The sequence below is a fragment of the Drosophila teissieri genome, chromosome 3R, assembly GCF_016746235.2.
Source record: "Drosophila teissieri strain GT53w chromosome 3R, Prin_Dtei_1.1, whole genome shotgun sequence".
NCBI classification, from domain to species: domain Eukaryota; kingdom Metazoa; phylum Arthropoda; class Insecta; order Diptera; family Drosophilidae; genus Drosophila; species Drosophila teissieri.
In genome coordinates this window covers 13,467,070-13,494,694 of record NC_053032.1, presented here as the reverse complement: position 1 = coordinate 13,494,694, position 27,625 = coordinate 13,467,070, and the positions used below count along the sequence as shown (strand labels likewise).

The window sequence follows — 27,625 nt, the reverse complement described above, 5'->3', positions numbered from 1 at the left end:
AGTGTAGCAAAGTTGAAGTGGCGAACTTTTAACGGACGGACATTTGATGTGGCACTGGAGGAACAGCAGAATCCCATTTTTGTGTTACTCCGGCACATAAATAGGCAATCGAGTTTATGCCCCCTGTTGAATTTTACTTATGTATGTATGTATGTACATAAAAACACCCCGGGCGGCAACCGTTCGAATTCCCATTTTGCCAATTTTCATGCAGTTTCACAGCCTCACACTCGCCGATTATTTCATAAATTATTTATTTATTCATTTGCAGTTCCCGTGTCGCCGACTGTTGCGCGCTTGAGTGCCAAATCGAAGCGCGAATCTCGACTTTTTGCCACTGCCAACAACTCGAACTGGCGCGGATCCGAGCGGGAAAAGCGTCCTGTGGAGGATTGGGAAATGGAGCGGAGAACTACAGTCGGAGCCGTGAGCAAATACTCGATTCGCAGAGGAGCAACATTGGCAACCAGGATGACGGCCAACTTCGGCAGCCTTGTTTGCATTGCAGATTGCAATTACTCGAGTTTTAAATTACGCACAGCACCCGCGACAAAGATAAACGACAAGTACAGCGAAAAACCATTGGCGGAGCAACTTGAATGAGCTGTGTTTCAATCGGGCTGCGAAATCGAAGAGATGTCAGGGGTTAACGTGGCTGACCTTCTGGCCACGACAATGACACTACCCATAACAGCCGCACCAGAAGCAGCAACTTCACAAGCAGCAATACTCGTGGCAGCTGCAACATCAGCCACCAACAGCAGCCACCTGCAACCTGCAACATTAACAAGCCACATTTTCACGACAGCAGCAGCCAAAACGACGACGAAGACGACGACTACGAGCAGTTTGCCTATAACATCGCAATTTGTGGATGCCTCGTTGACTTCGCTATCACTAACAGCCACATCGTCAGATGGCTCCTACTCCTCACCCTTTTCATCCCACTCGCCGTTGGAGTCCACGTTTGAGTTCCTCTCCACAGTCGGTCCAAACATAACGGCCAATGGCAGTGAGATTGCCGTGGATAACCAGACGGAGCTGGAGGAGAGCTGGCTGGATCTATCGCTGCTGCTGCTCAAAGGATTCATCTTCTCGTCAATTATCCTGGCCGCTGTGCTGGGCAATGCATTGGTCATCATTTCAGTGCAGCGCAATCGAAAGCTGCGGTAAGTCTATATCCAATTACTTTTGTTACCACCACCGCTGCGCGCGCCTGTAACTGAGTTTAATTGAGGGTCATTGCCGCGAGGGCCGCAGGACAATGCAAATGGCAAACAAACAGTGGCACGGAAGGGCGAATCCCTTTCGCCAGCGTAATAAATGTAATTTAAATGAGCGACAAGTGGAATAATAAAGCACAAAACGAAGTTAAATGCGGCACACAAGCCGATCCCAAGCCCATCGCAGCCATGACAGCGTCGCGATGACAGGACGCCCCAGAGTGCAGTGCAAATAAGTGTAGCATACCATTGAGCGCTGCCACCGCCTCCGCCGCCGACCACGCCCCACGCCCTCCCACGACACCCGTTTAATGTTGCGCAACGTTTATGCCTTCTGCAGCGCGGGTAGATGTTGATTAAAGTCTTTATTATCCTGCTAAAGGAGCTTAAAGTGCTCAGATTATCGTTTACTACCTTGGTATAGAATGCACGCAATCTAGAATTGCGTTAAGACATTACAAAATAAAGCAGTACATAAAGGAAGCAATAGCTTGACATAAAAAGATCTTTAAAAATGAACAGCCTTTCTAAATGCACAGCTTAGCTACTAACATCATTTCCGTACATAATTATTGAGGACAATAGTATGTATGTATAAGTCTCTACAATAAATTATATTTTAACCGATGCATTGGTTATCATTGCAATGATAGGCACCCATAATAGGTTTACAATACCAATTGCTTGTAATACGAGTTTCTAAATGTTGTTTCTAACGTAATAAATGTCCCAAAAAGAAATAAATGACTTAGGAGCACAAAGGTGCTTTCATCTCCGCATAAAAAGCCCCTTAAACCACACTCGCCCCGAAGACAAGATGATAAGTTTACATGCCAGTAGTTTCCAGCTGAAGGTGGCAGCTGCCTGGTGAGTCGAGTGACTTATGACAGCCAAGGAAATTGCTGCATACCGGTGACCTGGTGCCCTCGAAGACCGGAAGAGGAAATGGAAATGGAAAGCAGTGGTGCACTGCTTGGCCAACGGAAGGAAGGCCAAAGAGCTTAGTCCACCGGACTCGGCACATACATGTATGATGCATGCCATATGCCATCACATTTGGCGTGGTTTTGCACTGTGACGAGTGGTTAGTGGTTAGGAAGTGGGAGTTGGGAGTTGGAAGGGAAGCTGGTCAAATCCCGCCCAGAACCATGCCTCACTCACAAACTCCTGGGCTTTTGTTTCGTTCGCAGGGTGATAACCAATTACTTTGTTGTGTCGCTGGCGATGGCCGACATGCTGGTGGCCCTCTGTGCGATGACATTCAACGCCTCCGTGGAACTGTCCGGCGGAAAGTGGATGTTCGGACCGTTCATGTGCAACGTGTACAACAGCCTGGATGTTTACTTTTCCACGGCCAGCATATTGCACCTGTGCTGCATATCGGTGGACAGGTGAGTGCCCATTTATGTCGCGGTCTATATTAAACGGCTTAAAGTCAATTGTGCCGGGCTGAGCTACTGAAGAAAGCCGTTTAGTTGGGCCACAAAACCATTAATCTTGCCCAGATGCCTGGCAACCAAATCACTTTCAATACCAAAGCCCGGCGAATCGCCAAGAAGAAACAATTAATTACTATGGCGCGCACATCAAAAGCAAGCATTAGGCCCGTCCGTATGATGAATGCGGCCCAAATGATTTGCAGCTGGCCGAAACGTGGGCGTTCCCCACATTACACCCAAGCCCCACAACCTCCTCCATTCTCTCAAGCCGTTAATTGGCGCCATTCCCACTTGGAAGGCACCAACAGCTGCGATTTTCGGGCTGACCAGTGACCAGCAACAATAGAGGGATGGTCAATGGACACCGGAGGCATGGGCCTTTTGTCTGTTTTAATTAATTCGTGTTTCGCTCACCTTTCGTGGGCCGCAAAACATGGCAAGAAACAAAGGAAACTTCAACCTATCGAAATTAGGGAATTAATGATGGTCACTAACGATAATATGGCACAAAACTAATAATTCAATAATTTTTCAAACCGTGTTCTTAGTTATTACAATATATTGTCTTCCTTTTAAGACGCAAGTAGCATTACATTTCGATAAAATAATGGGGTAGAATTATTGACGGGGTTTCGAATATATGTACGTGCAAGATTAAATAATTAATTTTAATTGCATTTATCAATATATTGATAATTAAAAAGAATACACCACCTTACTTTTACGGATTCCGATAATGAATTCGGTCAAGAGCATTTATCCCTCATTTAAATGCAACAGGATCTTTAAAAGGTTAATAAATCGATTTCTGTGCATGGCAACCTGAGTACCGAAACACAATTATTCAGCCAACCAAAGAGCGATAATCAATTAGTGGGCTAAAAGGACAGGGAGCAGGAGCCGAAGGAGGAGGATGAGGATGAGGAGACGGCTGAAAGCCACCTGGCACCTTTGTGCGGAGGACCTGTCCGCAATTCATTTCCATTAATAAAGATGACCCCCTCTTCTGCATAACAGATACTACGCCATTGTGCGTCCACTGGAGTATCCATTGAATATGACACACAAAACGGTGTGCTTCATGCTCGCCAATGTGTGGATCCTGCCCGCCCTCATATCCTTCACGCCCATCTTCCTGGGCTGGTACACGACGGAGGAGCACCTGCGGGAGATTTCCCTGCATCCGGACCAGTGCTCGTTTGTGGTCAACAAGGCCTACGCCCTCATCTCCAGTTCGGTGAGCTTCTGGATACCCGGCATTGTGATGCTGGTGATGTACTGGCGCATCTTTAAGTGAGTTCTTACCCGGATGCTCGATGGTCGATGTGGATGAGTTTGCTTAATTGCTGATCTGTGCTCTGTGGTTTTCCAGGGAGGCGATACGTCAGCGCAAGGCCCTCAGCCGCACCAGCTCCAACATCCTGCTGAACAGCGTCCACATGGGCCACACCCAGCAGCCCACCAGCCTGAGCTATCTCCATCCCAGCGACTGCGATCTGAACGCCACATCCGCCCGCGAGGAGACGCACAGTGCCCTCAGTAACTTGGAGGTGAGTTTGGATGGTGTCATTAAAACTTTTTAAATAATATTATTACTTTGAAAAAGACGGTAGATACAGATTACATTTATTTAAAAGCAAACCCAAAAAATACAACAGTACGAGTATTTTGCTGCATTTTATAGTAATAAATTCAATAAATCTATAAAATACAAACTATTTGTTGCCATTTTAAAGAAGTACAAGACGATGCAGATACAATTTAATCCAAAGATGCTTAAAACTAGTTAAGATACTTTAAAATGTATCAATAGTATTCAACAAATAAATGCTTTAGTACTTTCATTTCCTTACCATTTGGACGATCACTCAATAGTTGAATAAAACTAGATTGGTTTTTTATTGAGTAAAATTGCTAAAGTATCATATTCACTCTGAAAGTAGACTAAATACATATATATATAAAGACTTTAAAGCCGTGCAGCTCATGTATGCGAGTGGGGTACACAGACGTACTGCACTAAAGCTCTTTGCCCATCCTCAAAAAACGGATGTGGAGCGATTAGATTAGATGCTAGAGGGAAGGAGCGCTTCCCGCTCGGGAGTTTTTCCTTTATCTTTGTGGCTGTGCGTAATTGATGCGCCACCATGAGTTCCCTTTGAGTGATTGTCCTTTGCCCACAGGACATGCTGCAGCCGGCCACCGACGAGGACGACGACAGGGACGAGTGCGATGAACTGAGAGTGCCATCGCCGCCGCCACGCCGCCTCAGCCGCAGCAGCATCGATCTGCGGGACTTGGAGCAGGAGCGGTACGAGAAGGTCACCCACACGGACAGTGCTCCTTCGATGATGGCACTGCAGCAGCAGCAGCCCTCCCACAATCAGTTGCAGCCACCGGCGCCAGTGTTCAATCCGCAGATATGGACGGAGGGCAAGATGATCCCTTCGAAGGAGCTCGAAAAGGAGCATGCTCATCCCAATGCCCCGCAACAGCAACTCAGCCTGACCAGCGGCAGTGGGAACAGCGAACCGGAACCGGAGTCCACCGCCTACCGGGTCTTTGGTGGCCTCAACAGCGACGAGAGCGAGGGCAACGACCTGTACGACACCCACCTGCCGCTGGCCGAGGACAACAAGGAGCTGAAGCGCCTGATCGAGGACAACTATCTGTACTTCAAGCGCCAGACGGGCGGCACCATTATCAGCGGTCCTGGCGGGGGCAAGTACGCCGCCCTCAGTGAGACGGACTTCATCCGGCTGAAGGCAGGTGCTGCGGCCTGCGGCCGTAAGGCATTCGCCTCCAGCGACTCGGAGTTCCTGCGCACCATTAGCGAATCGCGGGCGTTGCCAGAGCAACCAGTGGCCGGGAAGGAGAAGAGCTTCAACATTCTATCTCTGCTGGCCAAGACGAAGCGGTCGAGCACCGAGTGCTTCACCCTGGAGAAGAAGCGACATCAGGCCAACTCCGAGGGATCCAGCTTCTTCCGGCGCTCGCGGAACCGGAAATTGTCGCACAGCTACAACGGATGCGGCGGCGGCAAGGAACGCAAACTTGAGCGACGCCAGCGGCAGCACAGCGATACGGACTCCACGCCCAACAAGCCGGACATCCTGCTGGACATCAATGTGCTTAGCGAGCAGAGTGGCGCCAGTGTGATTCAGCAGTTCAGCGACGGGGTGCAGCTGATTGACTTCAGTGAGCTGAAGTCACCGCCGGAGAGGATTCGCAGCGACGACGAGCTGGTCCAACTGGCCGATTGCTTTGGGGAGTCACCCCAGCAGCCGGCCACGCCGCCACCATCGTTGTCGCCGCCGGAGTTGCCGGAGCCGAGTGGCCTGCTCATTGCCAGCAGCTCGGAGCTGGCCGAGATCTTTCGATCGCTGAGCTTTCCGCTGGGCCGACCAGCTGGTGCTCCACAGCGCCTGAGCACGCTCAGTGACCAGGTGTGCGCCAACTATCTGATGTCCCCACCGAACACACCGGCTCCGCCAGCCATTTCCGTGCCCAACGGCGGTGCCATGGACTCTTCCGCCGCTTCCAACGCGCAGTCGGCGTCCATCAATGTGTACTTCCTATCGCCGCCGCCGCATGCCGCCGCACCTGGTTATACGCCCAGTGACACATCCACGGTGTCCTTGGATGTGGTGACCAGTCTGCCCATGCCCGTTCCAGTGCCGCAGCCAAATCCCCAAATGCCCTCCCAGTCCAACATATCGCCCAAGCCGGAGATCATACTCGATTCCACGCTGTCGCCGGTTGAGGGATGTGGCGATGAGCACCGGGATGTCACGTCGCCACTGTTCAAGCGCAAAGATAGCGCCGGCGATGCGGACGTGAGCGTTTCCGGCAATGGTGGGGCTGGTGGCGTAGGAGGGGTTGGTGGCCGCCAAGGACGCTGCAGCATCCTGGCCGGCTACGATGGCATCCAAACTGTGCGGAAGAGACAGGCGTCCGTGGTGACCTACGACGTGAATGTCATCAACTTCTCGCAGGAGAACAGCGACAGTCGCAGCTACATCCCGATGGGCCGCGTTTCCACCAGTTCCGCAAGTGAGTAGTCATCTGGTCATTGTGTAGACTGTACAGTATAGCTCCTGCTTGATTTAAGTAGCTCTCTTAAGACAATTTATATCTGTCCCTCCGAAATTCGCTCTGTATTTGTCAGTTTTCCAAGAGAAGTTGAAGTGATTCAATTTTTGCCTTAAACTACGGCTCACATTCCTTTGCCACTGTGTTTTAAAGGAGTAATTGGCTTGAATTCGGGTTTCATTTAATATATACTTCCAAACTTCCAAATGTATTTAAATACAAAACAGCTAAGCTAAAACAGGAAACCTTTTCATAAATATAAACCCACAAAAGATCTAATTTGTACATGTTATGTCACATTTTTGCTTTAAACTTTAAACTTAAAATAATATAACAAGATTATTATCTTTTAGAATTCTACAACTCTTTACTTATTGAAATTAGTGGTTACCTAAAAGGAAAGTGTGAACAGGTACTCTTGTGTATATAAGTACCGCTCAAAAACAGTGCGAATTTCTGAAAAGCATAAAGTATAAATATGTATAGAGCCTATAACCCCTCATTGGAAAAGTACAACTAAAATGCTTTGAATGAAAACTTAGTTGACTAGCCTAGTATATTTACTATATACTGACTAGAGCCAGCATTTAGTTAGTTGCACCTGCAAACGAAGACAGAAAGGGACGACCTACTTCCAGAGACAGGGAGCCAACGATAATGATCTGAATCCTTTCCCTTTTCGAACCCGATCCTTTGCGTTTGCCGGTGCATGGCACGCACGTGCATGTGGTCTAAGGAGTGTCCTTTCGTGTCCTGTGAAATACCCTTTGTACATTGTCTACTACTTGTCTCTATCTCTTTATATCTATATCTCTTTCACGCCATTTCGTTGTGTGTTGTATGTGTATATATGTAAATCGAAATCACCAAATTATGTCCAACCAAACAAACAACTACTTCTACTCCAAAACCGAATCCAACCAATAAAACCCCCAAAATGCCGTGGCCAAATTGAAAATCGAAACTGAAATGAAATGCAACAACCAACTGCAAGCAGAGCACGAATTTTCCAATAAATCCTCGCTGATCCGACGCGGCGGCATCTGCATCTTTGTGGATGAGGAGGAGGCGGAGATCATTGAGCAGCGGCCCCGCGGCATCACCTTCGCCGCGGTGCCCAGTCCGCTGCCCAAGTGTCCGCTCTGCGGCGCCGACATCAGCAGCACCACCGGCACCACCGCAAACGCAAACACAACCGCAAATGCCAACGCCGGCACCACAATCGACACCACAGTAACCACTAGTAGTAAACGTAGTAGTCACGAGCCAACTCCAGATCTTGGCCAGGTCCAGGGGCCCAGGTCCTCGTCCAGTTCCACTCGATTCTGGCACAAGCGAACGGCGGCGGTCACAGCATGTTGGCAGCAGAGCAAGAACCGGAAGCGCCGCTTCAAAACCGGATGCAGTCACTGTGGTGCAACCGGTGAGTCTTGTCGTATCCCCTCCTCTCCTTCCCCAGTCTCTACGTCTCGCTCTCCCTCTCTCTCTCTCTTTCTCTCGCGCTCTCTCTCTCTCTCTGACGCTCTTCTCTCTATCTCTGTCTTTCTGCTTGTCTCAGCTTCAGCACCTATCTCATTGCTATCCATTATCCATCTGAATCATTCGATTTCCCACAGTCCAAAACATGTGCATTACATTATAACACATGACATACTTCTAAGCCTCAGCAACAACGAATTTTACTTATAGTTTCTATATATCCATTCACATATATCACATATATCAGAAAATCCCAATTCAATCAAGTCCCTACACTTCGAATTTATTCCCGCTGCATTAAAGTTAACATATCAAACATGCGCCTCAACCTATTTATTTCGTATGAAATATCCTGTCAATCAAATAATATACAATATTACTGTTTCTAAGGAAAAGACATAACAAGTTTATATATATAAATTTTAACTTATTACATTTTAAATTTGAGGTTTTTCAATAAACTAGTTTGAGTAAACTAGTTAACGTATTCACCGACAGTAATATTTTATACCCCTGGACTTCAACTTTCGGCAATCCCAATAATTTCAACGGTGGTTAGCCTAAATAACATTAAATCAGCCGTGAAATGAAACCGAAAAGAACTACCCCAAATTTCTGTAGCCCCCAGCAGAAGATCCCACTTCAGTGGCAAATCCCACAGAAATGCCAGTTTTTTGGCACCTCCTTATCCGGATACCAAGCTAACCAGCTTAGGCAACTGAATCCGGAGTGCTACACCATCGAAACCTCATGCTTTCTCCACATCCACTTCCACCTACTCCGCCTCCGCCTCCACCTCCGCCTCCGAATCCTTCACCTTTCGCTGCTCTCATGCTGTACATAATTGCTTCCGTTTGCACGTGCGTTTGCTTTGCTTTATTGCGCCTCCACACAGCCTTTGCATTATGATTTCACCTGGCTGTGGCCATCGCCGAGTGGCATCCATCAAGGGATCCAGGTGGCCAACTGGATGGGTGGTACATGGGCGATGGGCGATGGGCAATGTGCGATGTGCGATGGGCGAACAAGGGCTATGGTCCGTTGCTTCCTGTTGCTCACTGTTGTCTGTCTGATTTGTTTTCCTCCTGCCCGCCAGTGATGTTTATGTTTATGTTTGGGCGGGCGCACTGGACTGGATGGATGCGGGGGGATTGGGGATTGTATGTCTTTGTGATAACAAGTGTCCTGTGTAAATATTTTCAATTGTTTGCCTCGTTTTTATTGCTTTTCCCGCACACCCACACGCCTGAGCACCAAGATACTACTACTACACATGTTGGCCTTTCCAGCACTTTAATGACAGTCACTTGCAAGGTGGGCGCAGGGGGGGACATGGTGTGGGGTGAAATGCCATCGATACCCAACAACACATAACAGCAAAAGTATTACTAATGTCAAAGTTAAACAAGGATACGACCCGACACACACATGGCGTGTACGCAACATGCCGGCATACTCTTTCTCTCACAATAAAACGAACATAAACCGCATTTCTTAGCAACTTACACTCAGAGAATAAAGAATTCAAATTATTTAAAACATATTGGTTAATATTAGTTTTGAAAAAGTTTGTTTTCAAGTATGATATTGTTTACAGAAATTTAGACTTAGGCATGGTATTGTTTTATTGATTTAATTGTTTAAAAAAAATGTATACATTTATTAAATAGTTTAGTTAACTCTTTAAAAAGTGTTTCTCTGAGTCTTCCTTTTCCTAAAATGAAATAATTGAAATGTTCAATTAAACATAAAACGATATCCCTGAAGGAAATTTCTACAAATACCTTTCCTTACCAAACATGATTTACAATTTCATATAAGAAGCAATAAACCATAAAGCAAACACATACAACAGGTAGACACAAATGCCACAATAATAAGCATATTATACACCATTTAAAAATAAAACCATTTTTCGAGTGCTTTCACACACAGACAACCAGAAATGAACCAGAAAACTGTCGATTGCAATGACCAAACAAGAAAGACTGCCGGATCGAAACGAATCGATTCGAATTGAACTTAATCAGCCAATTGCCTGCTTTCATATCGGTTCTAAACTCTTTATCTGCCCCACAGGCGGCTCCGTGCGACCGGCCAAAGGATGGAAGGCCGAACACAAGGCCGCCCGCACCCTGGGCATCATCATGGGCGTCTTTCTGCTCTGCTGGCTGCCCTTCTTTCTGTGGTGAGTGGTGGTGGTAGGCCTTACGGATGTGGTCCGCAATCCGTAATCCGTAATTGTCGGTTATCTGCTGGCCGACGTCTTCTGGTGGCTCATCCTCATGTGATTCTCACTCCTCCTTCCAGGTATGTCATCACATCGCTCTGCGGACCGGCCTGTCCCTGTCCCGATGTGCTCGTGGTGGTGTTATTCTGGATCGGTTACTTCAACTCCACGCTAAATCCGCTTATATACGCCTACTTTAATCGCGATTTCCGCGAGGCATTCCGCAATACGCTGGAGTGTGTGCTGCCCTGTCTGGAGAAACGCAATCCGTACAACGCCTACTACGTCTAGACCGGAGACCGAAGACCGGAGACCGGATAGTGTCTGCATCCCGGCCACATTCCTTCCTCGTCCACTCTCTTGGATGCGGAACAATGCCCCTATAAGTGATATTTAATACTTGAGTGAATCGTTATATACCAAGGGAGGGAAAACAAAGCTGAGAAAAACAAGAGCAACGGCCATACCAGAGGCATTCGTGCCAGGATATAGCTAGCATAATCCTTGGAGCTAAGCAATACTCGATGTGTGTTTATGTATACGTGTACAATTTCATTTAAGCAACGATAGGGAATTTAAATTAAAGTTGTGTTCTGAGCCCGCCAAGCCGCGGTTGCAGGGACAATGCTGACCCGGAACTAAGCTATCCATATATAAGTGTTGTTTGTCCAACTAAACAGGAGATATACGTAATAACTATACATATGACAGAGCAAAACCCAATTCAAAATCGAGCGACTCTTTGCGTAGGAAAGTTCCAATTTCAAGTGAAATGTTGTCAAATGAATCATCTAAGAATTATGTACTCCACTTCGGCCTGTCGAAGGTGAAACACTTTTTCCATAGATTTTTGGAATACTATGCTATCCGAAATTAGAGTATTCGTATGTCTCAGTTTTCGGGGATTCGGGGAAATCGTATATTAGGATTGTAAATCCTGACCCGAATAAATGCCATTAATTTATTTTATATATCAACATAAGTTAAACACACTTTTTAATGTTGTCATAAATGAAGCTACATAACTAACTGACTTGTTCAAAAGCCCAAAATCATGGAAAAAGTGCAATCGCATAATCTTACCTCTAGCTCTAAGTATCATATGTAACCTAGAACACTAGCAAACCAAATCTACATAACAGAGTTATTGAAAATTACAAATTACGCAATCGAAATTATGTAAGGACAAAATATTGAATGGAAGAGAATTGTGTAGCTGAACGTTATGAATTTTCATGCAGAAAGACAATCTACCAATGAGTAAAAAGAATGAACTGCGAACAACCAAAAATTGGCAAGCTGTAGGAAATTTCGCCATTCGCTGCAAAATCGATTCACTTATTGTATTTCAATTTAGTTAGTTCGATTGCCATTTCGATTCCCCTCTCTCCTGAGTTGCGACGACTTTTGTGATAGTAAAGGAAATTGATTGTATTTCTAGTTGAATTGGCTTGCATTGAGTAGGAAATGCATCCCGTCTAAGAATCTGTACAATGTATTGTGTATCTAAGTATTTAGGGCCATGTATCGCTATGTATTTCAATGTACTTGCTGAACTAAACTATTGCAAATTAAAGTGTGCAACTAACGTGTTTTAAAAACCATTCCATGCGCTTTTTTCCTCCGTAACATTGCAAAGAAACTTTTGGGAAAGAAAACTCCCAAGCTAAAGGAAACTCCGATTTAACTTTAAATTTAAAGACAACATGTATTACTTCTCATTTTTGTTCTTATTTTATTAAAATAATTTACTTATAATTCTTGTTAAGCTTAATTATATTGCATTTATTATTATTTTTGCTAATATATCTAGTTAAAACAATTGGTTACTAGCATATGAGTATAATACTATAGTTGAAGATATTTACATTTTTTTTATGGCACTCAACTATTGATATCACTTTTAAAATCTTAAGCCAGGAACTAAATAATTTCCTTATTAACTCTAGTCGACCTCCTCGACTGTGGGCCCAGAGTAGCCTCCAAATCCTCCGGCCTGTTGGCCGCAGTTGGCTCCGGAGTCACCAGCTGCTCCTGCTCCCGCTCCCTGCTGATGCATCTTGGTCATTATGGGGGAGCAGTGGCGGGTGAGCTCCTCCATCTTGTGGTCGAACTCCTCCTTCTCGGCCGTGGTATTGCTGTCCAGCCACCGGATAGTGTCGTTGCACTTATCCAGGACAGAGTTCTTGTTGGCCTCATCCAGTTTTCCAGCGGGTGCCTGTTCCACGGCCTGCTTCACATTGAAGACGTAGCTCTCCAGGGCATTTCGAGAGGTTATGCGCTGGCGCTGCTTCTCGTCCTCGTCGGCGTACTTCTCTGCCTCGTTCACCATGCGGTCAATCTCGGCCTGCGAGAGGCGTCCCTTGTCGTTCTTAATCGTGATGTTCTTGGCCTTGCCCGTGCTCATCTCCTTCGCACTGACGTTCAGGATTCCATTGGCGTCCATGTCGAAGGTGACTTCTATCTGGGGCACACCCCTTGGTGCTGGTGGAATGCCGGACAGATCGAAGGTGCCCAATGCATTGTTGTCTTTCGTCATCGCACGTTCGCCCTCATACACCTGGATGGAGACTCCGGGCTGATTGTCCGAGTACGTGGAGAACGTCTTCGTCTGCTTGCACGGAATGCGGCAGTTGCGCTCGATCAGTTTGGTCATAACACCTCCAGCGGTCTCAATTCCCAATGAGAGTGGGGCCACGTCCACGAGCAGAACGTCCTGGATCTTGCCGCTCTGGTCCCCGCTGAGTATAGCGGCTTGCACAGCGGCTCCGTATGCCACTGCCTCGTCTGGGTTGATGGATAGGTTGAGGTTCTTGCCGTGGAAGAACTGCTGCAGCAGACTCTGCACCTTGGGAATGCGCGTTGATCCACCGACCAGCACGATGTCATGGATCTGACCCTTGTCCATCTTGGCATCGGTGAGGGCCTTCTCCACAGGCTGCAGGGTGTTGCGGAATAGGTCCGCGCACAGCTCCTCGAACCTGGCGCGGCTCACTTTAGTATAGAAGTCTTGGCCCTCAAACAATGCGTCGATTTCGATGGTGGTCTCCGTGCTGGAGGAGAGCGTGCGCTTGGCCCGTTCAGCCGCTGTTCTGAGGCGTCGTAGGGCTCGAGGGTTGGAGCGCAGATCCTTCTTGTACTTGCGCTTGAACTCCTCCGCTAGGTGGGTGACGAGCCGGTTGTCAAAGTCCTCTCCGCCTAAGTGGGTGTCTCCGGCGGTGGAGCGCACTTCAAACAGTGATCCCTCGTCGATGGTCAGGATCGAGACATCGAAGGTGCCGCCGCCCAAGTCGAAAATGAGCACATTGCGCTCACCCTTGAGGTTCTTGTCCAGTCCGTAGGCCAGTGCCGCCGCCGTAGGCTCGTTGATGATGCGGAGCACATTCAGACCGGCGATGTGACCAGCGTCTTTGGTGGCCTGGCGCTGGGAGTCGTTGAAGTAGGCTGGAACGGTGATGACTGCATCTGTGATGCTCTCGCCCAGATACGCTTCCGCCGTCTCCTTCATCTTGGCCAGCACCATTGAGCTGATCTCCTCGGGGGCAAATCTCTTCGACTCGCCCTTATACTCCACCCCGATCTTGGGCTTTCCGCCGTCACTTACCACCTTGAAAGGCCAGTGCTTCATGTCCTCTGCGATCTTGGGGTCGTCGTATTTACGGCCGATGAGTCGCTTGGCGTCGAACACCGTGTTCCTGGGATTCATGGCCACTTGGTTCTTCGCCGGATCGCCAATGAGGCGTTCCGAATCTGTGAAAGCCACGTAGGACGGCGTGGTGCGGTTGCCCTGGTCGTTGGCGATAATCTCCACCTTGCCATGTTGGTAGACACCCACGCAGGAGTAGGTGGTACCCAGATCGATTCCAATAGCAGGCATTGTGTGTGAGTTCTTCTTTCTCGGTAACGAATTTTTTAAAGTATTCTGCGTTCTCTTCTTGTCTTCAATAATAACTTCTCGGTTGAGTTCAATAGTTGGTAACTTGTTTGCTAATTACTGTTACTTGATTCACTTTAACTTGCACTTTACTGCAGATTGTTTAGCTTGTTCAGCTGCGCTTGTTTGTTTGCTTAGCTTTCGCTCAGCGATGTTTTCAGTTTGATTGTTTGAATTGGATTGACTCTAAGAGAACCAAGCGGCCCTATTTATACTTCGGCGCTCTTTTCGCGAACATTCGAGGCGTGCTCTCTCGAAGCACCGAGAACAGTACGCTGTTCAGTATGTGCCAGAATGAGATAGCATTAGTCTCAGGGAGGGAGAGCCGCAAAATTAAGAGAGAAATAATGGAAAAGAAATTTCTCGAGTTTTCTTTCTGCCAAACAAAAGACCGGCCACAACAATTAGATTGTTTTTCGGATTCTAGAATGTTTGCGGGTTTTTGGAAAAGCTTTATTGAACGGCAGCGTAACTAACTTATTTTAATGATAATCGCAGCGTAGCTCTGACAAACTTTCTATTAGTTTTGTACTAACATTAGCCGGCAGATATGTACATATGTTCAGTCTTCTTATTTAAACGTACATTATATACATATATGGATAGTTTTATGTGTTACAATATGTGTGCACATATTCAAAATTGTTATTCCAAACAAATATATATACATACATATGTATGTACATATATGTATACATATACATATATGTATAAGAAACCCCCTACTCTTAGAGTAAAGGGGAATGTAACAGGCAAAAAGGAAGTGTTTCCGACCATATAAAGTATATACATACATATGTACATATATTCTTGATCAAATGTTACCAATGTTTCCAAATGTTACCACGCCCACTCTTACGCCCACAAGCCGCCCAAAACTGCCACGCTATCAATTTAGAAAAATAGTTTGATGTTTCTTCATTTTTTATTAGCCTTCTAAATTTCTATCGATTTGCAAAAAATTATTTTGAAACGCGACTATAGCGTTCTCTCTTTTTTTTTTTTTATTAAGCCCAGGTTTTTATTAAAACTAAGGTCACAGATCCTGAGAAAAAAGTTTTAGTAACTAATCTTTTCGATCTATTTTAATTGAAAATAGGATATGAATCTATCTACATATGTAGATATGCATGTATGCACATATGTATGTACATTTATGCCCAGGTCATCCACCTGAGTAAGTGTATGTGTGTTTGGTTCTACCTCTTCCAGACCACAAAATAATGCAAAACCCCATTTGCTTAAATATCTTTAACTTATTGAAGACATTTATCTTATATAAACATTACGGGACCTCTAGCAGGACATGGCTATATTCGTAGGATTAAAGGAAAGACATTGGAATCATTATTATTCCATTCTAATATTCTTGGTTTTGTTTTGATTATATTTTGATTTTGTTTTGTTATTGGGCACCGAAAATTAGGGCCTGGCGGGCCCCATCCGCATATCAAAGCGCTGCGATTATCTTTAAAAAAAAGTTAACGTTACCGTTTATATACAGCTTTTCCAAAAACCCGCAAACATTATAGAATCCGAAAAACAATCTAATTGTTGTGGTAGGTCTTTTGTTTGGCAGAAAGAAAACTCGAGAAATTTCTTTTCCATTATTTCTCTCTTAATTTTGCGGCTCTCCCTCCCTGAGACTAATGCTATCTCATTCTGGCACATACTGAACAGCGTACTGTTCTCGGTGCTTCGAGAGAGCACGCCTCGAATGTTCGCGAAAAGAGCGCCGAAGTATAAATAGGGCCGCTTGGTTCTCTTAGAGTCAATCCAATTCAAACAATCAAACTGAAAACATCGCTGAGCGAAAGCTAAGCAAACAAACAAGCGCAGCTGAACAAGCTAAACAATCTGCAGTAAAGTGCAAGTTAAAGTGAATCAAGTAACAGTAATTAGCAAACAAGTTACCAACTATTGAACTCAACCAAGAAGTTATTATTGAAGACAAGAAGAGAACGCAGAATACTTTAAAAAATTCGTTACCGAGAAAGAAGAACTCACACACAATGCCTGCTATTGGAATCGATCTGGGTACCACCTACTCCTGCGTGGGTGTCTACCAACATGGCAAGGTGGAGATTATCGCCAACGACCAGGGCAACCGCACCACGCCGTCCTACGTGGCTTTCACAGATTCGGAACGCCTCATTGGCGATCCGGCGAGGAACCAAGTGGCCATGAATCCCAGGAACACGGTGTTCGACGCCAAGCGACTCATCGGCCGTAAATACGACGACCCCAAGATCGCAGAGGACATGAAGCACTGGCCTTTCAAGGTGGTAAGTGACGGCGGAAAGCCCAAGATCGGGGTGGAGTATAAGGGCGAGTCGAAGAGATTTGCCCCCGAGGAGATCAGCTCAATGGTGCTGGCCAAGATGAAGGAGACGGCGGAAGCGTATCTGGGCGAGAGCATCACAGATGCAGTCATCACCGTTCCAGCCTACTTCAACGACTCCCAGCGCCAGGCCACCAAAGACGCTGGTCACATCGCCGGTCTGAATGTGCTCCGCATCATCAACGAGCCTACGGCGGCGGCACTGGCCTACGGACTGGACAAGAACCTCAAGGGTGAGCGCAATGTGCTCATTTTCGACTTGGGCGGCGGCACCTTCGATGTCTCGATCCTGACCATCGACGAGGGATCACTGTTTGAAGTGCGCTCCACCGCCGGAGACACCCACTTAGGCGGAGAGGACTTTGACAACCGGCTCGTCACCCACCTAGCGGAGGAGTTCAAGCGCAAGTACAAGAAGGATCTGCGCTCCAACCCTCGAGCCCTACGACGCCTCAGAACAGCGGCTGAACGGGCCAAGCGCACGCTCTCCTCCAGCACGGAGACCACCATCGAAATCGACGCATTGTTTGAGGGCCAAGACTTCTATACTAAAGTGAGCCGCGCCAGGTTCGAGGAGCTGTGCGCGGACCTATTCCGCAACACCCTGCAGCCTGTGGAGAAGGCCCTCACCGATGCCAAGATGGACAAGGGTCAGATCCATGACATCGTGCTGGTCGGTGGATCAACGCGCATTCCCAAGGTGCAGAGTCTGCTGCAGCAGTTCTTCCACGGCAAGAACCTCAACCTATCCATCAACCCAGACGAGGCAGTGGCATACGGAGCCGCTGTGCAAGCCGCTATACTCAGCGGGGACCAGAGCGGCAAGATCCAGGACGTTCTGCTCGTGGACGTGGCCCCACTCTCATTGGGAATTGAGACCGCTGGAGGTGTTATGACCAAACTGATCGAGCGCAACTGCCGCATTCCGTGCAAGCAGACGAAGACGTTCTCCACGTACTCGGACAATCAGCCCGGAGTCTCCATCCAGGTGTATGAGGGCGAACGTGCGATGACGAAAGACAACAATGCATTGGGCACCTTCGATCTGTCCGGCATTCCACCAGCACCAAGGGGTGTGCCCCAGATAGAAGTCACCTTCGACATGGACGCCAATGGAATCCTGAACGTCAGTGCGAAGGAGATGAGCACGGGCAAGGCCAAGAACATCACGATTAAGAACGACAAGGGACGCCTCTCGCAGGCCGAGATTGACCGCATGGTGAACGAGGCAGAGAAGTACGCCGACGAGGACGAGAAGCAGCGCCAGCGCATAACCTCTCGAAATGCCCTGGAGAGCTACGTCTTCCATGTGAAGCAGGCCGTGGAACAGGCACCCGCTGGAAAACTGGATGAGGCCGACAAGAACTCTGTCCTGGACAAGTGCAACGACACTATCCGGTGGCTGGACAGCAACACCACGGCCGAGAAGGAGGAGTTCGACCACAAGATGGAGGAGCTCACCCGCCACTGCTCCCCCATCATGACCAAGATGCATCAGCAGGGAGCGGGAGCGGGATCTGGTGGTCCGGAAGCAAACTGCGGGCAGCAGGCAGGAGGATTTGGAGGCTACTCTGGGCCAACAGTCGAGGAGGTCGACTAAAGCCAATAAGAAAACCAGTTTTTGGCTTAAGTTTTTAAAAGTGATATTATTTATTTGGTTGTAGTCAACAAGAATGTAAATAGTTAATACATAATTATGTTAGTTTTAAGTTAGCAACAAATTATTGGTAGCTATATTAGCTACTTGAATATTAAAAATATTATATTTATTTAAAAGATAATTGCGTTTTATTTAGTTGGTCAAAAGTTTAGAAACTGCATAATCACTTAGTTGGCCTACTTACATTAGATAAGTTTGTTTAAAAGGTTTAAGTCATTCCTCGAGATTTTTACGTAAATTGAATTATTGACTTTGGTGGAAATTACTTATTTAAATTCGACGCAAACTTGGCGCCAAAGCGAAAACTTTGCGCATCCGAAAACACGAGTTGGCATCCCCGGCAAACAGCTGTTCATGAATATGCAGAGCAATCCAAAAACCCGCCTACAAATATTGTTATTTTGATTAGATTACGGATTAGAGAATGGAACCGCCGTACGCTCCGCTAAGTGAGTCCTGCGCCAAGGCGCTGGGCGACAAGATGTACGAAAAACGGAAGTTGGCCTCGCAGGAGATCGAGAAGTGAGTATTCCATGAAACAGCCAGCGCCGAGGTTCGTCATCCCAATTGGGAAATGCAATCTCCGCTAGAATGGTCACGGAATTCAACAACAAAAACAACTCGGCCCAGATCCGCAAGCTGATCGAAGTGCTGGCCACAGATTATGCCACATCACGGGACGCAAACCGAAGGAAAGGAGCGCTTATCGGTTTGGCAGCCATGGGAATAGGGCTGGGCAAGGTATGTGTGACCATTAGTCATCGGAATCGTGTTTCCATTTCAAGACTTCTGCTACTTTTTTAGGATTCGGGCAAGTATGTCCAGGGCCTGGTGACGCCCATCATGACCTGCCTATCGGATCCGGACGTCCGTGTGCGTTACTTCGCCTGCGAGTCCCTGTACAACGTGGTTAAGGTGGCCCGCTCCGCAATCATTCCCTTCTTCCCGGAGCTTTTCGCGGCACTACCGCGACTCGTCACTGATTCAGATCAGATAGTGAAGGACGGCAGCGAATTGCTGGATCGCCTGCTAAAGGTAGCTACATTCAGAATTTTATTGAATCTCAAAAGGACCAAAGTTATTTAATAACTAACCTACTCTCAGGACATTGTCACGGAATCGCCGCAAACGTTCAATCTGCAGGCATTCATTCCATTGCTGAGGGAGCACATCTATGTGAAGGATGCGTTTGCCCGTCAGTATGTGATCTCATGGATATCGATCCTAAACGCTGTACCCGATATTAACATGGTCAACTATTTGACTGAGATTTTGGACGGACTGTTTGTCATGCTTGAGGACAATACACTTGAGATCCAGCGCATGTGCGAGACCACAATCAGTCAGTTCCTGAAGTCCATAAAAAACGATTCGTCATCCGTGCGGATGGAGGACACTATCAATACACTTATAACCCACGCACAATCGCCCAATGAACTCATCAAGTCCATTGCGATCACCTGGATCCGGGAGTTTGTCCAGATATTTGGCCCCAATGTTCTGCCGTATGCTAGTGGCATATTTACGGCGATATTGCCGTGCCTGGAATACAATGTGGAATCCAAAAGGAGTAAGCTAAAAATGAAGAATATAATGCGCACCGTTAATACATTTAGTTTTCAGGTATTAAAGAGTGCGCGGTGTCTGTTAACAACTCGATGATGTTGCTGGTCTCGACCAAGGAGCTGAAAACGGAGACTGTGGCCAAGATTGATTTACGTTCAATTATGGACGTTCTTTCACAGTACCTCACGCACAATTCCACGCACACGAAGATCGCTGTACTTAAATGGATCCACCATCTATTCACCAACTTTCCAAACGAAATGTCCGTGCATGCGAGTAACTTAAACACTAACCTCTTGTCGACACTGGCCGACAACTCGGACGAGGTAGTCCTCCAAAGCCTGTCCGTTCTGGCGGAAATCGTCAATTCTCAAGACAGCAGGGGTGAGAAAATATTACTGGCATACTTTTCACCTACCGCAAACTAATAATCTTTTCTTACAGAATTGAACGACTTTGACAAATCGCACTATCGCAAGTTTTTATTGAGCTTACTAAACCTTTTCAGCGAGGAGAAACTTATACTGGAGAACAGAGCCAGCCTTATTATAAGGTAACATTAGAAGGACATATATTTATAAAATATGCTTACATATAACTATCATTTTTAAGAAAACTCTGTGTGCTGCTGAATGCCGAGTACATTTACCGCACTTTTGCCGAAATAATTGCAGAGGGGGTGCCCAACTTGAAGTTTGCATCCACGGTTGTGCGTTTGCTAAACATGATCCTACTAACCTCAACGGAGCTTTTCGAATTACGCACAAGCCTGCGAAATATATCCAACGAAAAGTCAGCAGATCTCTTTCAATGCCTCTACAAGAGCTGGGTCCACTGTCCAGTATCCACACTTTCGTTGTGCCTGCTGACCCAGAGCTACCAGCATGTGTCCCGCTTGGTTACGCTGTTGTAAGTGGTTAATACGCATAACTGCGTTTATAGTTTTTTTAATATGATATATTATACAGTGCCGATGTTGAAATCACTTTGGAGCTGCTTACCGAATTGGACAAACTGGTTCAGTTGATAGAGTCTCCCATATTTGCTCCATTGCGCCTTACGCTTGTTTCCAAAGCAAACAACTGCGCGGATGCTCAGTACTTGGCTCATGCCCTGTTTGGCATCCTCATGCTGCTGCCGCAGACGGAAGCTTTTGATACGCTTCGGAATCGCCTGCAATGCGTACCCAACTACTGGGGTCACGATCCTGTGTAAGATATTTCCTTAACTGAAAACGTTCAATACAATTCTTTTTTAATCCCCAGAGATGAGCGCAACTCACTGGAATACAAAAGTGGCATTGATTTCGATGCCTTGGAACAACATTTCATTAAATTGCAAAAGGCCCACCGTGAGCAGCGTATTGTACACCGGAAGCGGAGTGTAATAACTCCTGAAAGTAATTAGCCTTCTCATGCATACCTTATTTATATAGCCTGTGATTCAATGTGGAGTCCTTTCATTTGCATATGTATGTTTAATAAATTTGAGTATAATATACTTTACCACTTTAACGTATTGGCAAAAACCATAAACATGATTTCATGGATAAATACTAAATTTGTTCAAGAAATGCATAGTCTTAGTTAGCTTTGAAATGCCTCACTGAGAAACTTCTGAATAAACAAGACAATCTGATTCCCCTAAGAATATTTTTTATTTAAATTTACGAATACCCGTTGGCAGCGTAGTGCAATGATGCTGATACATTTGCAGAAGGAAGATTGTGTCGTCTAGGGTCAGTTCAGCTTTTGACAAGGTCTTAATGCGATTTTTCACCTTATTAAGGATCTCGCACTCCGGTGGCGTGAAAGTCTCGACAATCTGAAACGGCAAGGAGCAACTTAATGTTTATGTGTAATCTCCCAAACCCAAACACTTACCTCCGCTATATATTCGTCAGTCTCTCCACGTTCCTTCATGGCCTCTACTATACTGTCCAACCTTTGTGACTTTTCAATTAGGCCCTTGTGCTCATTTTTTTCAAAGTTTGATCGCTCTATTGTGTTATAAAGGGACTTGTAGCTGGCATCAAGCAGCATTCTCACGGTCTAAAATACACAAATAATATTAGAGATAGGGGAAGAACTAGTATCCAAGTATGAACTCACGTCTTTTTCCTTAACCTGAAAGAGGTAAAATGCTTTAGCGGGGCCATTACTGCCTCCGCCAGGCTTTTTAATAATCTTGACATGAATAAACTGCTCCTGGAACAAATTATACGCCAGCGACTTGGCTTCTTTTGACGGGATCATGGCCTCTTTTTGCAAGTCCTCCTGTTCTATGTATTTCTTGCTTCGAATCACTCGAAATATCCGGGCTGCCTTTGAGCCAAATCGTTCCGTGATGACACACTCCGCACAAGCAAAGGCAAGCGACTCAAAGGCATGTTCCATATCCACCACGTACACACCACCACCCATGTCCCCCACTCTTCGGAAGAAACCCAGTGAGTCTTCAGCTAAAAATAAATAATTATTTAAAGATGTATTCATCCGTTTTTGCCAGTTATACTCACTCAATAGGCTTATGTACTGGTCCAGGTACTTCATGAGATCCAGGTTATTCGATTTTCTTTCTATAGCCTGCTTAATTTCCACGAAAGTTATCTGATTGGAGAGTTTCTGCAAAAAGAAATAAATGCTATGATTATTTGAAATTCATACAATTTGTATCTTGAAACACACTCTTTCCCATGGATCAGTTGTATTGTACATAATCTTCAATATGAATCTGAAGCACTCTGCAGCATTTTCACCCAGTTTTCGCTCAATTGCATCCACCATGATGGTGTCCCGAAAGTCTTGATGGAAACGATCGTAGTTCAGGTTCCACACCATGTGAAAATCCCTGGCCTCCGCCAGAGTGGCTTCTTCTTTTTGTATCTTGGCCAACAACTGAAGATCAATATTGGGATGCCTAAAGAAATCGCATTCATTGGTCTCGAATTTCGGCAGATTCTCATCCTGGTCGTCGCCCACCAGAAGTTCTGGTCTTTTGATGATATAGTGATCGGTGATCATTTGAAGAAAGGTGTTGCGATAGGACTCCGGACTTTCTGTTTTGTTTTCATTCTCGGCTAAGCATTTCACGAGAATTCCAGTGGCCGTATCCGATCCAGAATTAATCAACTCCTCCGCAATGGAAGCACCCACATTTCCGTACTTGGTTTGTACCAGGTGAACGTAGCTGACAAAATTATCGGGCATTTTAGAACAACAACTTCTTGACCGGAATGTATAATATTTTACATACCGTGGATACCTTAGGAGGCAGAGAACGTCCTCGCGCCGGAGGGCGTACTCCGCCAGGAAGGGGTTTTGCTTGGAGGCGGCAAAGTCCACCAGTCTGAACTTGACCAGCACCGCCAGAGCGAATGCCACTTCCTTCCTCGAGAACTTGGTAGCACTGGTGATCTGTCCCAATGTCCTCGTGGTGGCCGAAAAGAGACAGTCGGCCACCGCCTGCACCACCTTGCCGAAGCACTGCTCCAGGATGGCGGAGCTCAGATGCGAGTAGTCGGCTGACATGGTTCCTAAAAATCCATTTTAATAAGGCACTTTAATTGTTAATAGCAGTTTTTACCTGCTGATAATGCGGATCAAGCAAATGAGAAACCAAAACAAAACAGAACCGCGTTGAAGTCAGCTGTTTTTAAATATTTATCGAATATATGAAGCTTATCGATTTTCAAATTCATCTGGTGTATTTATAAATCTCTTTCTGAAGTTAAAGAATACTTATTCAAACAAATATTTTACAGGTGTGCTTTACTTATAATTATTGGGAAACTATATTTATTTATAATTGCAAGTCGGGAAGTCAGTGTGACCAAAAGTCTTTCTAAGATTTCCTTGCCAATCCGCTGCGTGCACACTGCAAAAACAAAAACTATTAGTGTAGAAGTGTTCTCGTTTGCGTATTTGAATAATATTAATCTTGGGGTCTTACCAATGGCCACATGTTGCTCCCAGTTGCATACGACTACGAAATTCTGGGGTGAAGCCCGCGGCCAAAATCAGCAATACGCGCGGCCCTTTATTATAAGTTCTATTTTGTCCCTAACTTCCGTATCTTCCCACGTCGAGTACTAAGACCTTTCAGGTTAGAAATTGCGTCAGATAAATGCGCAGATGTCTATAATCTATAATCTACGATCTGTTTGGCATTCACAGACTAGTTTAGCTCTAATCATGTCAGACGTGGATTCGGATGGCGAGCAGCCAGGCCGGGAAGCGGGCACCAATGCACTGGATGAGTTCCGGGAGAACTGGCAGCGGGAGCTCCAGGAGCACAACAACACTGGATCCAAGAGCCGTTCCGAGGTTGGAGATCGCCTTACGGCGGCCAATTCCAATCTCAGCGAGGCCGATCTTCTGCACGCCAAGGCGGAGAGTCTCTATCGGACTGCTGTGCATCTGGAGCAGCGTGGAAAGGTCTACGACGCACTGCCCTTCTACAGGAAGGCCACACAAATCGTTCCGGACATTGAGTTCAGGTTCTACGAGCAGCAGAAGCAACTGCTCAGCGGCGATGTTAGCCAGAAGTACCTCAATCTGGCTAACGATTTGGCCAAGCAACTGGATCTGGGTCAGCCGGATGCAACGCAAAGTGGAGAGGAGGTTGTGGACAACTTGTATGATAAGTTCCAGCACGATTTGCGGCAGGAAAACATTTACAATGGCAAGATGATAGCGTCCAGCCGTGATGCCAATGTCCTGACCACCGGTTTGCACTTTGCTGATCTGCCGCCCGAGATTGTGATGCGCATCCTGCGCTGGGTGGTGTCTGCCCAACTGGACATGCGCTCGTTGGAACAGTGTGCTGCTGTCTGCAAAGGTTTCTATGTCTACGCGCGGGATGAGGAGCTCTGGAGGCTAGCTTGTGTAAAGTAAGTCATTCTTTTAAAAAAATTATATTTATCTTGTTACCTTTCTTAATTTGCATAGAGTATGGGCCCACAACGTTGGAACCTTAGAGGCCCAGGATTCAGATGTTAGCAACGTCTATCACTCCTGGCGGGACATGTTTATCCGCCGAGAACGAGTGCTTTTCAACGGATGCTACATCAGCAAGACTACGTACCTGAGAATGGGCGAGAATAGCTTTCAGGATCAGTTCTACCGACCTGTGCAGCTGGTGGAGTATTATCGCTACATTCGATTTATGCCCGATGGAAAGGTGCTCATGATGACGACTGCCGATGAGCCGGCGCAGGGTGTATCTAAACTAAAGCACGTTCACAACGTACGCTCGGAAATGCTTCGGGGTCGCTATCGGCTTTTTGGGAGCACAGTCACTCTGGTGCTGCAAAAGTCGCAGACTCGTGGACCGGCTCATCTGCGACAGAGACGAGGGAGTATCATGCCACTGGAAGAGGACTCGTCACAGTTCCTGATCGAGCTACGCATCGCGAGCTCCACCAAACGCCGATGCGCGCAGTTGATTTGGTCACATTACACGCTAGTGCAGAAGCGCAACAAGGTGGACATCAGCTCCGAGTTCGATTTGACCGAGGCCAAATACCCGCCACTGAGGTTCTCAACCGTAAAGAGCTACCATCTTGATGCCGATGCACCATTAGCTTAAGTTAATTAGGATTCCTGCAAGTGGGAAATAAAACATTATGTTTTGAAACCCTTTTAGAGGGGGAGTGGAAATAACGAGATATTATTAGCAACTATCCTTTTTTGGGGGTCTAAAAGCTTACAACGTTCTTAACAACTAGAGCATAAAATCTTCCTAGGACAATCGAGAAGCTTAGCTTTATCTCTGCAGTTTGCGTTTAAAATTCGTTGCATCAGCCTGCAATCGTAGCAGCTACAGCGAATGGTTCTAATGGCTTTGGGAAATGGCCGTATGCCACCTTAAGATTCGGACTGAACCACAATATGTTCGTAACGCATCAGGTCGGGTGTGTCCCAGCAGCTCTTGAGGCAGGTGAAGACCAGCACGTTGCCATACTCGATTGGTGCAGTGCAACCGTTCACCTGGAACCGCAGCTTGGGAATTAGTGTGGGTAGCAGTTGCACCTCGCAGATGGTCTCTCCCTTGCAATTCTGGCACTTGGGCAGTGGTTCTGTCAACGGGGCCACCAACAGCGGAAGCGCATCTCGGGAATATCTGAAGCAGAACAACACAAGTAAAAGGATAGCTCAGATGGATAAAGTGCAGTGTTCACCTCAATAACTGGCCCGGATTCTGATGGATGGTAGTGATAAAGTTGTGAAACACCAAGTCGCCATGGGCAGGCAGCGCTTTCTCATAGGACTCATGCTCATCTCCCTGCTCTGCTGATCCAGATGCACCGCCGGTCGGTGACTGACCCGCATCTTCATCTCTCAGCTTGTACTCCTGATACAAATCACGAATGTGGTCCATGGACAAGGCGCCTCCGAAGTTTTCGTACTCCTCCACTTGGGTCTTGCTCTCCACATCCACGGCAATGTAGTAAGACTTTAGCGTAAGGTCCTTGATCTGCGACAGCGAACTCGAAGTGTGCTTCAACAAGGCAATTAGGTCGCGTTCCGGCTTCTTGGGCGTGTCGACAAGCACCAGATCCGTTTCGGGACCCTCGATCTCAGCACAAATGGCCGCTGAGGCTGCACTGGCCCCGGCTCCATCTAAACTGGGAGCGGCGGCTGCTGCACAATTAGCATTTGGATCATCGTCGGCGTTTTGAGGCGAGATCATGTCCATTTGATGAAAGCCAGAGATCAGGTCGTTCTCCATCGAAGTGCTCTCGTCCTCGTCGTCGTCGTCATCGCCGGCAATCTTTACTTGCTCAAGCTTGGCTGGTTCATCCATTTGGATGTCCGCCTTGGCGTACTGCAGAGCATTTGGTCGCACATTGCCATTCCGTTCGTTCTGATCGTCGTCCGCGGTGATGTCCATAGCCTCGTCCAATGTCACGGATATGGTCTTGGCCGACTCGGTGGCTCCACCGCTGCTGTCGCCCCAGTCGTCCGCTCCGCTACACCAGGTGACAGCCTGCAAGGCGCTGGACTTTCCTTTCTTTTTGGAGTGCTGCTTCTTAGTGGGCGTGGCCTTCGGCGAATGCTCGCTGATCACCTCGTACTGGTGGTCCAGGTGCTGAGTGCGCACACAGCACCAGCTCTTGGAATTCTGAGAGCAGGCGGGGCTCACGCATCCGAAAACGTAAAGACTCCGATGGAATTGGGAGCGATCCAGCGGCGCGTACATCTGCACGATCAGGGGACGCACTGCACCGCAAAGCGGGCATGACGGAATGGTCACCTCGTGTCTGGGCCAATCCTGTGGGTAAAAATCAATTTTAATTATCCGCTGCCTCGATTGAAGTCTATGCAATCGGCTTTCTTACGGGTGTGCCGCCGATTTTGTTGGTGCAGCTGTTCAGGAACTGCTCCTGCTTGGCCGTAACCTCCTCATCCTCGTATCCTAGGTACACAGTCGACTTATTCTTAGCCATTTTTCATGGTTTCGTCCAATTTTTTCAAATTGAATGATTTCTTTTAGGAATGGGCGAAATGAGTGCTCCTGAGCAGATAATCGATAGTTGCACATTGTGCTATCGATTTCTTAAGGTAATCGACTACACCGTAATCGAGTGTGCGAATTTCAAAATTATAAATCTAGGCATTCAAAAATATGTTAAATATTTAAAAAATTCCCCAATGTTT

The 27,625-nt window shown here is 46.7% G+C and overlaps 7 protein-coding genes across 10 annotated transcripts; 4 read left to right on the top strand and 3 right to left on the bottom strand.

Moving 5' to 3' along the window:
- Positions 1 to 636: 636 nt before the first annotated feature.
- Positions 637 to 11,975, top strand: LOC122619532 (octopamine receptor beta-3R). 4 transcript variants are annotated; one of them, XM_043796516.1, is made up of 8 exons: positions 637 to 1,169; positions 2,414 to 2,614; positions 3,680 to 3,955; positions 4,035 to 4,212; positions 4,846 to 6,715; positions 7,752 to 8,177; positions 10,313 to 10,421; positions 10,544 to 11,975. In XM_043796516.1, the coding sequence occupies exons 1-8, from the start codon at positions 637 to 639 to the stop codon at positions 10,752 to 10,754; spliced, it is 3,804 nt and encodes a 1,267-aa protein (XP_043652451.1). In that variant the 3' UTR covers positions 10,755 to 11,975. The 4 variants fall into 4 exon arrangements, with proteins under 4 accessions (XP_043652451.1, XP_043652452.1, XP_043652454.1 ...); XM_043796517.1 differs by lacking the exon at positions 7,752 to 8,177; XM_043796519.1 differs by lacking the exons at positions 4,846 to 6,715; positions 7,752 to 8,177 and having other exon boundaries at positions 4,035 to 4,095; positions 10,345 to 10,421.
- Positions 11,976 to 12,347: 372 nt separating this feature from the next.
- On the bottom strand, positions 12,348 to 14,562 carry LOC122620176 (major heat shock 70 kDa protein Ba). Its single transcript, XM_043797525.1, has one exon. The coding sequence runs from the start codon at positions 14,338 to 14,340 to the stop codon at positions 12,409 to 12,411; it is 1,932 nt and encodes a 643-aa protein (XP_043653460.1). The 5' UTR covers positions 14,341 to 14,562; the 3' UTR covers positions 12,348 to 12,408.
- A 1,624-nt stretch (positions 14,563 to 16,186) lies between these two features.
- Positions 16,187 to 18,446, top strand: LOC122619335 (major heat shock 70 kDa protein Ba-like). The gene has a single exon (XM_043796197.1). It carries the CDS (start codon positions 16,410 to 16,412, stop codon positions 18,336 to 18,338), a length of 1,929 nt encoding a protein of 642 aa, XP_043652132.1. The 5' UTR covers positions 16,187 to 16,409; the 3' UTR covers positions 18,339 to 18,446.
- Positions 18,447 to 18,617: 171 nt separating this feature from the next.
- Positions 18,618 to 21,464, top strand: LOC122619334 (protein VAC14 homolog). Its single transcript, XM_043796196.1, has 9 exons — positions 18,618 to 18,920; positions 18,989 to 19,139; positions 19,203 to 19,433; positions 19,503 to 19,968; positions 20,022 to 20,348; positions 20,409 to 20,517; positions 20,577 to 20,873; positions 20,933 to 21,175; positions 21,230 to 21,464. The coding sequence occupies exons 1-9, from the start codon at positions 18,823 to 18,825 to the stop codon at positions 21,369 to 21,371; spliced, it is 2,064 nt and encodes a 687-aa protein (XP_043652131.1). The 5' UTR covers positions 18,618 to 18,822; the 3' UTR covers positions 21,372 to 21,464.
- Positions 21,465 to 21,602: 138 nt separating this feature from the next.
- On the bottom strand, positions 21,603 to 23,687 carry LOC122619336 (DNA-directed RNA polymerase III subunit RPC3). The gene is made up of 7 exons (XM_043796198.1): positions 23,550 to 23,687; positions 23,220 to 23,499; positions 22,652 to 23,153; positions 22,483 to 22,588; positions 22,076 to 22,425; positions 21,848 to 22,015; positions 21,603 to 21,788 (listed from the first exon to the last, which is right to left on the bottom strand). Exons 2-7 carry the CDS (start codon positions 23,492 to 23,494, stop codon positions 21,621 to 21,623), a joined length of 1,569 nt encoding a protein of 522 aa, XP_043652133.1. The 5' UTR covers positions 23,495 to 23,499; positions 23,550 to 23,687; the 3' UTR covers positions 21,603 to 21,620.
- Positions 23,688 to 23,848: 161 nt separating this feature from the next.
- On the top strand, positions 23,849 to 25,624 carry LOC122622620 (F-box only protein 9). Its single transcript, XM_043801205.1, has 3 exons — positions 23,849 to 24,068; positions 24,140 to 24,855; positions 24,914 to 25,624. The coding sequence occupies exons 2-3, from the start codon at positions 24,158 to 24,160 to the stop codon at positions 25,551 to 25,553; spliced, it is 1,338 nt and encodes a 445-aa protein (XP_043657140.1). The 5' UTR covers positions 23,849 to 24,068; positions 24,140 to 24,157; the 3' UTR covers positions 25,554 to 25,624.
- On the bottom strand, positions 25,594 to 27,481 carry LOC122622618 (programmed cell death protein 2-like). Its single transcript, XM_043801204.1, has 3 exons — positions 27,307 to 27,481; positions 26,146 to 27,239; positions 25,594 to 26,087 (listed from the first exon to the last, which is right to left on the bottom strand). Exons 1-3 carry the CDS (start codon positions 27,412 to 27,414, stop codon positions 25,832 to 25,834), a joined length of 1,458 nt encoding a protein of 485 aa, XP_043657139.1. The 5' UTR covers positions 27,415 to 27,481; the 3' UTR covers positions 25,594 to 25,831.
- Between the last annotated feature and the right edge of the window lie 144 nt (positions 27,482 to 27,625).

What these genes read in the sequence shown, in the direction of transcription:
- LOC122619532 (XM_043796516.1), top strand. Translation starts at nt 637, where the DNA reads ATGTCAGGGGTTAACGTGGCTGACCTTCTGGCCACGACAATGACACTA. An exon ending in TGCTGCATATCGGTGGACAG is followed by an intron (nt 2,615 to 3,679) that starts GTGAGTGCCCAT and finishes TCTGCATAACAG; the next exon opens with ATACTACGCCATTGTGCGTC. An exon ending in ATGTACTGGCGCATCTTTAA is followed by an intron (nt 3,956 to 4,034) that starts GTGAGTTCTTAC and finishes GTGGTTTTCCAG; the next exon opens with GGAGGCGATACGTCAGCGCA.
- LOC122620176 (XM_043797525.1), bottom strand. Translation starts at nt 14,340, where the DNA reads ATGCCTGCTATTGGAATCGATCTGGGTACCACCTACTCCTGCGTGGGT.
- LOC122619335 (XM_043796197.1), top strand. Translation starts at nt 16,410, where the DNA reads ATGCCTGCTATTGGAATCGATCTGGGTACCACCTACTCCTGCGTGGGT.
- LOC122619334 (XM_043796196.1), top strand. Translation starts at nt 18,823, where the DNA reads ATGGAACCGCCGTACGCTCCGCTAAGTGAGTCCTGCGCCAAGGCGCTG. An exon ending in CAATTCTCAAGACAGCAGGG is followed by an intron (nt 20,349 to 20,408) that starts GTGAGAAAATAT and finishes CTTTTCTTACAG; the next exon opens with AATTGAACGACTTTGACAAA. An exon ending in AGAGCCAGCCTTATTATAAG is followed by an intron (nt 20,518 to 20,576) that starts GTAACATTAGAA and finishes ATCATTTTTAAG; the next exon opens with AAAACTCTGTGTGCTGCTGA.
- LOC122619336 (XM_043796198.1), bottom strand. Translation starts at nt 23,494, where the DNA reads ATGTCAGCCGACTACTCGCATCTGAGCTCCGCCATCCTGGAGCAGTGC. An exon ending in TGCCTCCTAAGGTATCCACG is followed by an intron (nt 23,154 to 23,219) that starts GTATGTAAAATA and finishes TAATTTTGTCAG; the next exon opens with CTACGTTCACCTGGTACAAA. An exon ending in CTGACGAATATATAGCGGAG is followed by an intron (nt 21,789 to 21,847) that starts GTAAGTGTTTGG and finishes TTGCCGTTTCAG; the next exon opens with ATTGTCGAGACTTTCACGCC.
- LOC122622620 (XM_043801205.1), top strand. Translation starts at nt 24,158, where the DNA reads ATGTCAGACGTGGATTCGGATGGCGAGCAGCCAGGCCGGGAAGCGGGC. An exon ending in TGGAGGCTAGCTTGTGTAAA is followed by an intron (nt 24,856 to 24,913) that starts GTAAGTCATTCT and finishes TAATTTGCATAG; the next exon opens with AGTATGGGCCCACAACGTTG.
- LOC122622618 (XM_043801204.1), bottom strand. Translation starts at nt 27,414, where the DNA reads ATGGCTAAGAATAAGTCGACTGTGTACCTAGGATACGAGGATGAGGAG. An exon ending in ACAAAATCGGCGGCACACCC is followed by an intron (nt 27,240 to 27,306) that starts GTAAGAAAGCCG and finishes TTTTACCCACAG; the next exon opens with GATTGGCCCAGACACGAGGT. An exon ending in AATCCGGGCCAGTTATTGAG is followed by an intron (nt 26,088 to 26,145) that starts GTGAACACTGCA and finishes GTTCTGCTTCAG; the next exon opens with ATATTCCCGAGATGCGCTTC.